This window comes from Salmo trutta, chromosome 6, assembly GCF_901001165.1.
Source record: "Salmo trutta chromosome 6, fSalTru1.1, whole genome shotgun sequence".
NCBI classification, from domain to species: domain Eukaryota; kingdom Metazoa; phylum Chordata; class Actinopteri; order Salmoniformes; family Salmonidae; genus Salmo; species Salmo trutta.
Window position 1 is genome coordinate 37,497,999 of NC_042962.1, and position 12,051 is coordinate 37,510,049.

General features: G+C 41.8%; 1 protein-coding gene across 9 annotated transcripts in view; it reads left to right on the forward strand.

Annotated features, from left to right (window-relative positions):
- LOC115195887 (neuropilin-1a) overlaps positions 1–12,051 on the forward strand; it is a 121,930-nt gene that overhangs the window by 1,859 nt on the left and 108,020 nt on the right. For 6 of the 9 annotated variants that reach the window (XM_029756226.1, XM_029756225.1, XM_029756227.1 and 3 more), the window contains 2 exons: positions 531–982; positions 3,205–3,379. In XM_029756226.1, the coding sequence (XP_029612086.1) occupies positions 916–982; positions 3,205–3,379 (242 nt within the window). In that variant the 5' untranslated portion in view covers positions 531–915. The remainder of the gene's footprint in view (positions 1–530; positions 983–3,204; positions 3,380–12,051) is intronic. The other 3 variants (XM_029756224.1, XM_029756222.1, XM_029756223.1) reach the window with 1 other exon arrangement.

Consider the following 12,051-nt stretch of genomic DNA (forward strand, 5'->3'; position numbering starts at 1 on the left):
GTGATGTTTGTTAGCATAGTTGATTAGGGAGTTTAGTGGCATCTTACAGTGTGACAGTCCATCTATAGTGAAAGAGAGAGAGCGCCCGCGCCTATACGCGGACACTTTCAGGTCTGGCTGGTGATCTGCGAGTGAGAGCGAGTCTAGTGAGTCTCGGAGCAGGAGCCGAGACCTCCTCCGCTAATAAAGAGAGAGGGGGCTTCCAAAGGTTGGGCTTTGCACATTTGTAATCAAACCAATCAGAGACCCCTCTGAGATTTCGGCTAGAGCAGCCACTCTGAGGGAGGCAGCACACTATTTTAAAAGAAGAAAAGCGTTCTCAAATTAGGGGGTGTATCCATCGCTTTAAGCCCCTTTTATGGCAATGCCTTTCGCCAGATGTTAGTATTACTAGTTCGTGTCCTGTCAGATTTGAGAATGAGCAGGGCGCGAAGGAGCACAACACGAGCTTGATTTGATGATCTGCCCACTTTTGAAACGAATATCATCACCACTGCTACTGCTTACTTTCAATATTTATTTCCATTTAGCACCGACGGTTTACCTCTTGCCTTGTCATCGTTTCCAAGGAGTTGAAACGGGAGTTTTTGGTGCTGGTGCCTGGGATTTTTACTTCTTCCTTTGCTAGCTCCGATTACTTGTGTGGAGGAAATGGCAACGAAAGCGTTTGAGAGAGGAACTCAACTGGAAGAGGAGAGAGGAAACTGGAGCTGAATGAAAGGATGCAGCAGACAACCTGAGACATATCCAGACACATTTCAACTGCCTCAGTCAAGACACTTCTGCTTTATTTGTTTTCCTTCAGCCCCAAACCTGAAAATAAGGAAGACTAACACGGCCTGAAAAACCTTTGGAGGAGTTTTATTTAGGTTCGTTTTTTGTTTTTCCTATGAATATTTTTCTAACAAAACAAGGATGCATTGTGGATTAGTGCTGTTCCTCTTAATGGAAATCTTCTTCGTTGCTAAAGCTTTCAAAAATGGTAAGTGACAACTAGTATATGCTGGGATACTTATCCTGGTGTTGTTAAAGGCCCCATGATTTAGGTGTGTTTTATATATCCACACAATGAGGTTGGAATAATTCTCTGAAATTGTGAAAATTATGATAATACCATTTTAGTGTAGCCTAACAGCTGTTTGAAAAGACAGCCTGGAATTTCAGCCTGTTTTGGTGGGATGGAGTTTTGGCATGCCTGGTGACATCACCAGGCGGTAAATTAGTTATTAGACAAATAAAAAAGAGAGTTCCAAACCTCTCTGCCAATTACATCCTGTTTTCAGTTTTCCCCTCCTCATTCAGACCACCCCCAGACAGTCCTAGCAAAATGTGGCTTCTTTTTAATTGAAACAATCACTGTAAGGTACTTATTGTTATTTGATATTGAGACAAAAACTGCTGCATTTGACCTTTAAGGACACATGAGTCTCAAAACCTCCATTCACCTGTCAAGTCTTCCCCGCGGGTCAGTCCTGTCATTGCCACCGATTTATCATTTGAGTGTGCAGGTTCTTCTATTTTTGTAGAATATTATGAAAAGAGTCTGTCAAAGTTTGGGTACAGTAGTAGGCTGATTCTTGCTGTAGCATATAGGCGACACTTGTTTCGTTTCTATGAGTACACTTATTTACTAGAAAAACTAAAGAAAGACAAGGAAAGAACTTGCTATATTTCCCATTCTCTTGAACATCGCATTGTCACCTATCCTATTCAAAACTAATTTCAAGTAGCCTACTTTACATGGCAGATTGTAGTTATAATCCAAACGCATGACTGCGCACACATAAATAAAGATAAACTGATAAGGTAATTTGGGCTACTTGAAGTAGCTTGCCTCTAGACACAAGAAAGTCGCGTTATTCTCTGGCGCTTGGAGAAGTGGTCTGTATGAAAAGAAAAATACGTTTTATAAGGCGATAATCATTTGTTAATAAAGTTTAGTCCGCAAACGAAAATAGATGGCATAGATATTTGGTGATAGGCCTGTGTTTTCATACCCCCAATCCACAAATAAATGTAGCCTACATATGCTCGCCACATATAATCTTGGAAATACTCGGGTTTACAATACTTTCGAATTGTTTGGCGTTATTGCCATATGATATATTGTCTACAAGTCACATGGCAACATATCGGCCATTCCTATCGAAGCTTAGCCAAACCCCGCACAGCCACAGTGTAGTATCCGTTCCCCGTCCACTCTCAGTCCTCTACATTAATCAGTTACTTCCTGCCAGGGCATATGTCCCTTAGTCATTACGAGTTGTTCTAGCTAATTACTGTTGGTGACATTTCACAGACTTAAACATTTTTCAAGCGTAAAAGTAAGAACATCTATAATTTTCACTTGGGCTATAAGTTACTAACATATTCATCCTAACTGTTATGCCCCAACTTAAAACACCAATAGTGATCGATAATAACACTAAATAAGAATAATAACACTAATTACACTTTTGGTCATGTTTGTGAACAACTGTATAGTTTAACGTCAAGCCTGTAAAAAGTGTATTATCTCATCTGAGCAAATTGATACATTTAAAATAGATTTCGAGAGCTTGGGACTATAAGGTTCTATCAGAAACAATGTGATTCTGAGATAATTAGCTTGAATTAAATTAGACATTTTTATATTGTATTCTTTTTAACTTAACCACCTAAATTGGGGTACATAGAGTACTATATAGGTAGAGAACATTGAACAGAACAAGGCTATGTCAATAACAACATTTTTTACAAAAATGCAGATAGAACCACAGTCCCAAACTCTCGATTTCTCAGATTTGGCTCCCTAATTGTTAGCATTTTGATGGTCAGAAAGGATTTATCTTACCCGTGCGTCTTTACGCGTGTAACCTATTTAAAGTAGCCAAAAGCATATTCAATTGGTCTAGTTAAGCCATCTTTAGACAATGTAGGACAATATTTGTATGGCGTGGGTGGGCCTATAAATGATGATCCTGAATTTACTTTTATAATGATTGTTTTGACATTCAGATCAACTCAAATCCAGTTTGATTTTGAACAGATCCCCCTCATCTCCATCTCTACAATAATATAGCCTATAGTTTACAACATCTAGGCTATAATTGCTTATAGCACATACTCTTGCCAACATTATTGACTCATTTAATCTCTGTAGGCTATCTGCGTTGCTTTGGGCTGTTGCGCTAACTGTATTTTTTTCCACGTTCTTTCTTGCAGACAAGTGTGGGGACAACATCAGAATAACGAATGCGAATTACCTCACTTCACCTGGCTATCCGGCATCATATCTGCCATCTCAGAAATGCGTTTGGGTGATTACAGCGCCTGGACCTCACCAGAGAATTCTAATCAACTTTAACCCGCATTTTGATCTCGAGGACAGAGAGTGCAAGTAAGTTGGCTGCCCTCTACTCCACTCGTGCATATTGTACATGAAAGCCCGCCATCTAGTGGTCGTGGAATTCTTGAGCGCGCAGTACTGGGCAACATGAGTGTTGAAAAAATCCTTGGTTTGGAGTTTCTTTGCTTGTCATTGTTTGAGAATAATTGTATTACTATGTTGTAATATTTTTCCTGTTATCATGGTTTCACATCATTGAGGAAGTAAGCCCATTTAGTGGATGTCTAAACTCATTACCCTTCTTGCTGGGTTAGTTACAAATCCCTGTTTAACTTTTAAGCTGTAAAGTATTAAACCAGACTAGGGCTAAACGGTTAACCTGGCAGCTGCCTATGAAACCAGAGCTCCACAGTAATGTGATGAACCTGCTGCCTCCCTGTGTCAGTGGTGCCCTGAGGTGAAGCAAGACATGCAATGCCTTTGCCTGGGCTGACTGGCTCTTGCTCTGCCTCTGTCTTAGACTGCACCCCTACCCTCCACCCTGCTCTCTCTCTGTGTGTGTGTGTGTGTGTGTGTGTGTGTGTGTGTGTGTGTGTGTGTGTGTGTGTGTGTGTGTGTGTGTGTGTGTGTGTGTGTGTGTGTGTTTACGTGCATGTGTGTTCCTTCTGAGCCTTTGTTTATGCTGGAGGGGCAGCCAGAGAACACGCAGAGTGAATACGGCTGGATACTGTTACTGTATCCCCACTACGCACTACGCCCAAGCTCAGCTCTTTCTCTCGCTGCTACGCCCTTTGTGTTTTCGCTGAATACAGTGTAGGTCCAAAGATTGTGCTGTTTTATCATGATCTCTATCCACTGTGCACAGACGTCAGTTCAACAACTATAGTTTTGATTTACATTTGATTGAGTTGTCAACAAATTTGAATTCAAAGTGAAATCAACCAAAAAAGTTGGGTGAAAAAAGAAACTGTAGGTATATATCGCTTTAGTTGCGTCTTTAAAGGGGCAGTCTGCGATTTACTGCCTGGTTGACCGCTCCTGTCTTCCAGAGAAGGATCCTGATGGTCCTGACTTCTTCTGGCTCAGGTGTCACTACCCAGCATCTGTTAAAGTGTCCCCAGATCCAAGGTTGCGCAGAGGGACGGCTGTGTGTGCACGTGTGTGTGCGTGCGTGCAAGTGCGTGTGTGTTTGTTAATAAAATTAACCAGGAATGAGTTTCCGGTGTTGTTTAAAAGCACACTCTAAAAGTCAAGGAATGTAACAAATCAAATGGCTTCCCTTTTTCAGTTAAAATAAATGTACTCAGTGAACTTCAAGTTTGATCCATTTTCGTATCGTTTTTCAAATTACTTCTGCCGTTCGTTTCAATCCAAGGTCGATTAAAGTTTTCTGTTTTCCAAGTTGGGACTGAACGTTCATGCCGTCAATTGCTTGTCTGTCTGTACATTTGTTAGTTGTAGATAAAAAGCAAGTTATTTTTCTTGTCCCTACTGTTGCCAAATGTGCTTGTTATGTTTGGAGCAGAGCCAGGGTGTAATGTGTATATTACTGTGTAATGCTGCCCATAGAGTGGTCATGGGTTATAAACCTCAGTGCTAGAGAGAGACACACTAACAACTGATTTGCAGAGACGTCTGTAAAACTTCATCAAGTCTAGTGACTCATGTGGTTCACACAGTTATATGCATACTAAATGGCACCCTAATCCCTACATAACGCACTACTTTTGACCAGAGCCCATAGGGTTTTCCATAGGGTTCTATTGAAAAGTAGTGTACCACATATTGATAAGGGTGCCATTTGAGATACAGTGACATACAGTGGAGAAACAGGGTCAGATTGATCTCAAGGCTCTTCTATTTCAACCACCTCTCCTCTGCTCAACTTGGTCTGCTACTGTTTCATATGTAATGTTTTAATGGAGCGGTTTTCATGGAACTTTAGTTCCACTAGTTCCACTTTACTATTTCACCTTGTAATGTGTTCACTTTAGACTGGCTGAGGAAGATTGTCAGTGACATTGTCTGGATGCCAAATGGAACCCTATTCCCTACATAGTGCATTACTTTTGACCAGAGCCCATAGGGTGCAGTTTATTAAGATGCAGTCATTCAATTACTCTCACTCAAAAAGTTTCAACTCAAGTAGCCTAGTGGTGCTTTGTAAAGTGAATGCCGCTGTTGTGTTGATAGCAAGAGGGACATGTCATATCTAAATCAATTCAGGCTTGAGAGGGAGAGGCATGTGCATGATGGCCATGGTGTCTTTGTTGGTAGATAGCGGTTCGGTTGGTTGATGTGATTTGTACAACAGCAGTAATCAGACTATCATGGGCTGTCTAGTTGCAGCTCGACTCACACAAACACCTCTTACATACTGGAAACTGATAATGGCCAGCACCAGAATGGCGACATTGCCTTCCTTATCTGATGGACCAACGGGTAGGGGGGAAGCAGGCAGCTACAATGCATGCCTCAGTGCACTCCCCTGCAATCTAATTAGTGGTCCAAATGGAACACACATGCTATACATGTGCTCCTACATGACCGTTATCAACAAACCAAACAAGAAGCAAGCTGAAAGTGCTTGTAAAAACTGTCAGTGGCTGAGCCTACCTCTGTTGTAAACACGTGTGACTGCTGGCACTCCCTCCCTAACGGGTTTGTTTGGAAGGTTAGGGTTACGTCCCAAATAGCGCCCAATTCCCTATGTACACTACCGGTCAAAAGTTTTAGAACACCTACTCATTCAAGGGTTTTTCTATATTTATGCTATTTTCTACAATGTAGTGAAGACATCAAAACTATGAAATAACACATATGGAATCATGTAGTAAACAAAAAAGTGTTAAACAAATAAAAAAATATATTTTATATTTGAGATTCTTCAAATAGCCATCCTTTGCCTTGATCACAGCTTTGCACACTCTTGGCATTTTCTCATCCAGCTGCATGAGGCCGTCATTGTAAATAAGAATTTGTTCTTATCTGACTCGTCTAGTTAAATAAAGGTTAAATAAAAAATTCAAAATAAATAAGGTAGTCACCTGGAATGCATTTCAATTAATAGGTGCGCCTTCTTAAAAGTTAATTTGTGGAATTTAATTACTTCTTAATGCGTTTGAGCCAATCAGTTGTGTTGTGACAAGGTAGGAGGTATACAGAAGATAGCCCTATTTGGTAAAAGAACAGCTCAAATAAGCAAAAATACATGAATGTCAGTCAATTCGGAACATTTTAAGAACTTTGAAAGTTTCTTCAAGTGCAGTCACAAAAACCATCAAGCGCTATGATGAAACTGGCTCTCATGAAGAACGCCACAGGAATGGAAGACCCAGAGTTACCTCTGCTGCAGAGGATAAGTTCATTAGAGTTACCAGCCTCAGATATTGCAGCCCAAATAAATGCTTCACAGAGTTCAAGTAACAGACACATTTCAACATCAACTGTTCAGAGGAGACTGTGTGAATCAGACCTTCATGGTCAAATTGCTGCAAAGAATCCATTACTGAAGGACACCAATAAGAAGAGACTTGCTTGGCCCAAGAAACACGAGCAATGGACATTAGACCGGTGGAAATTCGTCCTTTGGTCTGGAGTCCAAATTGGAGATTTTCGGTTCCAACTGCCATGTCTTTGTGGGACATGGTGTGGGTGAACGGATGATCTCCACATCTGTATTTCCCACCGTAAAGCATGTCTACCACAGCATTCTGCAGTCTACCACAGCATTCTGCAGCAATACGCCATCCAATCTGGTTTTGGCTTAGTGGGACTATCATTTGTTTTTCAACAGGACAATGACCCAACACACCTCCAGGCTGTGTAATGGCTATTTGACCAAGAAGGAGAGTGATGGAGTGCTGCATCAGTTGACCTGGCCTCCACAATTCCCCCGACCTTAACCAAATTGAGATGGTTTGGTATGAGTCAGACCGCAGAGTGAAGGAAAACCAGCCAACAAGTGCTCAGCATATGTGGGAACTCCTTCAAGACTGTTGGAAAAACATTCCAGGTGAAGCTGGTTGAGAGAATGCCAAGAGTGTGCAAAGCTGTCATCAAGGCGAAGAGTGGCTATTTGAAGAATCTCAAATATAAAAATATTTGAATTTGTTTAACTCTTTTTTTGGTTACTACATTGTTCCATATGTTTTATTTCTTAGTTTTGATGTCTTCACTGTTATTCTACAATGTAGAGTATAGTAAAAATAAAGAAAAACCCTTGAATGAGTAGGTGTTCTAAAACCTTTGACCGGCAGTGTATAGTGCACTACTTTTGACCAGAGGTGCGATTTGGGACTCAGACTAGGTATACAGCTCATATCCTGGCTGAGCAGAGAGTTGGAGGGGGAAAAAAGGGTTATTCGGCTGTCCCCATAGGAGAACCCTTTAAAGAACCCCGTTTTGGTTCTAAGTAGAATAATTTTAGTTCCAGATAGAACCCTTTTTGGTTCCAGGTAGAACCCTTTCAGCAGAGGGTTCTACATGGAACCCAAAAGAGTTATACCTGGAACCAAAGAGGGTTCTCCAATGGGGACAGCCAGAGGACCCTTTTGGAACCCTTTTTGTAAGAGTGTAGATAAGGACTAAGTGGGCATTGAGATGTAAATGTTGGTCATGTTTTTACCTTTCCACACACTGTTATATAGACTCTCATGGCGCTAACGTGTATGCTCACAGAAAACTTAAGAAGTTTGAGGTAAAAGCCCGGTCCGTCAAGACAAATATTTGAAGTCAATTCGCTCTGATCTTCAGTGGAATGAACAGCTTTCTTGGCGAGAAGGCAAAATTGAGTAAATGTATATTCTGTGAGCTTGCCTTCTGGGTACTTAAGTTCATTACAATCTGATAACACTGTTAGACAGACATGTAGTTGTGGCAGTTATGCCATCTCATGGAGAAATGGATGTTTGGCTGGATATGAAGTCATAAACAAGTGACAGACATTAACTACATGACCAAAAGTATGTGGACAGCTGCTCGTCGAACATCTCATTCCAAAATCGTGATTCATCACTCCAGAGAATGCATTTCCACTGCTCCAGAGTCCAATGACGGCGAGCTTTACACCCCTCCAGCCTATGCTTGGCATTGCGCATGGTGATCTTAGGCTTGTGAAGCTCCCGATGAACAGTTATTGTGCTGACGTTGCTTCCAGAGGCAGTTTGGAACTCGGTAGTGAGTGTTGCAACCGAGGACAGACGGTTTTTACGTTCTACGCACTTCAGCACTAGGCGGTCCCATTCTGTGAGCTAGTGTGCCTCCCACTTTGCGGCTGAGCCATTGTTGCTCCTAAAAATGTTCTACTTCACAATAACAGCACTTACAGCTGACCGGGGCAGCTCTAGCAGAACAGAAATTAGAGGAACTGACTTGTTGGAAAGATAGCATCCTATGACTGTGCCACATTGAAAGTCACTGAGCTCTTCAGTAAGGCCATTCTAGTGCCAATGTTTGTCTATTGCATGGCTGTGTGCTCAACTTTATACACCTGTCAGCAACGGTGTGGCTGAAATAGCCAAATCCACTCATTTGAAGGGGTGTCCACATACTTTTGTGTATATAGTTTATTTCACCTGTAGGAAGTGGAATGATAATTTGGCCTAATTTGAACAGTCTTTTTCTGTTTTAATAAACATTTTCATTAGGAGATTGAGGTCGTATTCTGTAAAATTCAAACATAACCCATTCAATGGGAGACTTAAAAAGCCTTCGCTAAAAAACCTTGTTGACTGTTTGTTGTTGTTGCTTTCTGTGAAAGCTGCGTTGGCTGGAATCAACATGCCACCAATATTATATGCTTTTGACAGCACAATGAATCATTGATCTGCTTGGGTCCACTGACCAAACAAAAAGACACAGATTTTTCTAGGCCTACACATTGAGAAATCCCCTTGAAGCTATGGTGCAGTAGAGTAGAGCTACCTTTTGAGGGGAAGAGGGGTTAAAATTGATTGATGAAGTAGAAAAGGAGAGGATGCTTTCTATATGAGAATTTCTCTCTTTCTTCTTTTCTACGTTTTTGAGAGAAAGATGGGTTAAAATGTAAAGATGAGAATAGGATACTTTTTATATGAGAGTGAGTCTCCCAATTCCCTTGTCCCTCTTTTCACTTTCTGCCTGGCCTGTGTTTGCTGGAGCTCAGAGAACAGTGAATTCCTATGCGACAGCCTGTGCAGTCCTGAGATAGCGAGGAGGTATCCCAGCTAGCACATAACGTTCTGAGAACCATATGTTTATTAGAGCGTGGTGAGAGTATGGTTATCCTATGGTTATTTTAATACAACCTTCCCACAACCTTATGAGAATGGTGCAGGATAGTTGCTTGGCTTTGGAACATTCTTAACACATTTAAGGAATTTGACAAAAAAACATTATCTTGATATTTCATTACTTTACCAGAATGTTTCCTAAAATTTCAAACAATTTCATTTACATTTTGGTAATGTTCTAGGAATGTTCTCCAACTGGTTTGACATTGGGAATGTTCTCAAATAGTTCAGGGAATGTTAAGAAACAATGTTCTTCTGTGGTAATTTCAGTACTTCAGCATAACGTCAACTAAACTCTCTCTTTCCGCTATCTTGTTAAGTGTGTTCAGGTGTGTTGGCCACACCCACTAATTGGCCACACCTGATCTTATTGAGTGCTTTTTTTCCTTTGAATTGGGATCTGTTTGAATAGACTAAAATGATCACATTTCCATGTGTCCTTTCTGTGCTTGGAGTTCAATACATTTAGTGTTATTATGCTAGCAGTGTTATTACAATTATTATTGGAACATGTTCTTAGAACGTTATTTAATTACCTTCAAATAAGCTATACTGTTAATTATCAGAACGTTAATTAAACCTCCCAGAAAAACTTTCAGGGAACCATTGTAAAATGTTCTCAGAACCTCCCTGCAACCAAAAAAAATGTACATTCCCAGAACAGGCAACATTATTCACTTCTGTTCTCAGAACATTACATTTTTTTCAGTTTTATCAGTCAGAAAATGTATAGCTTCGTTCCCAGAACCAATGAGAAACCAAAAACGCACATTCCCACATTTCCAAGGAACCAAATATACTAGCTGGGGAGGGTGGGGGAAAATATATGGGGAATGCCTTCTGAAGAAGGTCTGCACTTTGTGGTGAGAGAGGAGTGGAGAGGGGGAGAGAGAGAAAGTCAGTCAATGAGTGAGTGAAAGCTTCAGCTTGCCTCACACACAATGGCTCTGAAGTGAGCTCCCCACTTGCTGAGCTCCCCACTCGCTCTCCTCTCTTCCCTGCACCTGACTGTGACTGCCCATAATTCTAGGCTTGAAAAAGCAGCCTTTCCCTCTCTCTAATTATGACCCCACTCCCGTCTCCTGTCTAGTAGCCCCCTCGGAGAGCGACATACCCTGCTGGGTAGACAAACACTCTCCTCTGTGGCCTGAGACAATGCACATCCTGCCTGCCCCGCTGCCCTCCACTCTCTGCCCTCCCTGCCAGGCATTCGTCCAGGTCAGGCCTGCTGGACTACAGGCTTATGTCCAAATGGGACCCTATTCCCTATATAGTGCACTACTTTTGACCAGGCGCAATAGGGCTCTGGTCAAAAGTAGTGCACTATGTAAGGAATAGGGTGCCATTTGGGACACAACCTACACAGACCTACACTGCAGACATGAGTTGCAGCAGGGAAAGCAGGGGAAAGGGGAAAGTAGTACTCAGCCCCCTGTTGGTTCTGGAGAGTTCTCTTTTCATACAGGTTATTTTGTTAAGCAGGAATCCTGACACCCTGACTGACTCATAGCTTCATAACACAACACTCATGTTTAACAATGAAGTCCACCTGTTCCACTGAGTTATTCAGAGTAGAGGAGGGGTACTGTGGGGAAGAAGAGGGTGTGTGCATGGGACTCACTGCTGTGACTGCTTTCACTGGTACTGCCACACAACGTCTATACAGCCTGGCTAGATCTGAGGCTACCTGATGGGGTTTGGGATCAGTGGGAGTTCTCTCTCCTCTCTGGAAAGGCTCCATTTCTTTGGGAAAGAGCTCTGTTACTCTCCCAAAAAATCCCCTGAATAAAGTGTGCTTCACTTCCCTTATCACACCCTGGATGTGTCTCAAATGGCACCCTATTCCCTATACAGTGCACTACTTTTGAATAGACCCCTATGTGCCCTGGCCAAAAGTAGTGCACTATTAAGGGAATAAAGTGCCATTTGGGATTAAAGGCCCCTCTGACGCTCCACCACCGCACAAGCAAATGAGGAAAAATTGTGAGTGGGTTGAGTGATCGTCCATCAGCCGTTGTCATGGACAACAATAAATATGGCAGGAGTGTAACAAGGCTTTTTTATCCTCTATCAGCAAGGTCATGCCTTTTAAAATGAGCTGGCAGGCTGTGACCTCTCAGGGCCAGGGGAAGAGGCTTGGGCTGACATGAATTGTTTGAGACACTTATAGTTGTTTATGGTTGTCTTTTATGTAAGAATGTACCAGTGAAGCATTTATGCTTTTCAAGATCAAAGCAGAGTTGAAATAACAGAGGAAGATCTGCACAATGAGACAAAACGCAGAGAGCAGCAGCACTGTTTCTTTTAGGACAATGGCGGCTGAAATGATGTACCTGGTAATTTTGCGTAACATCAGTCTCCAGTGTTGTACAGTAGGAAGTACATTGTATCTCAAACTACATTGTGACAGCACCACTGATAGCAATTTCCTTCAAGTGAAGTTGCTAGCAG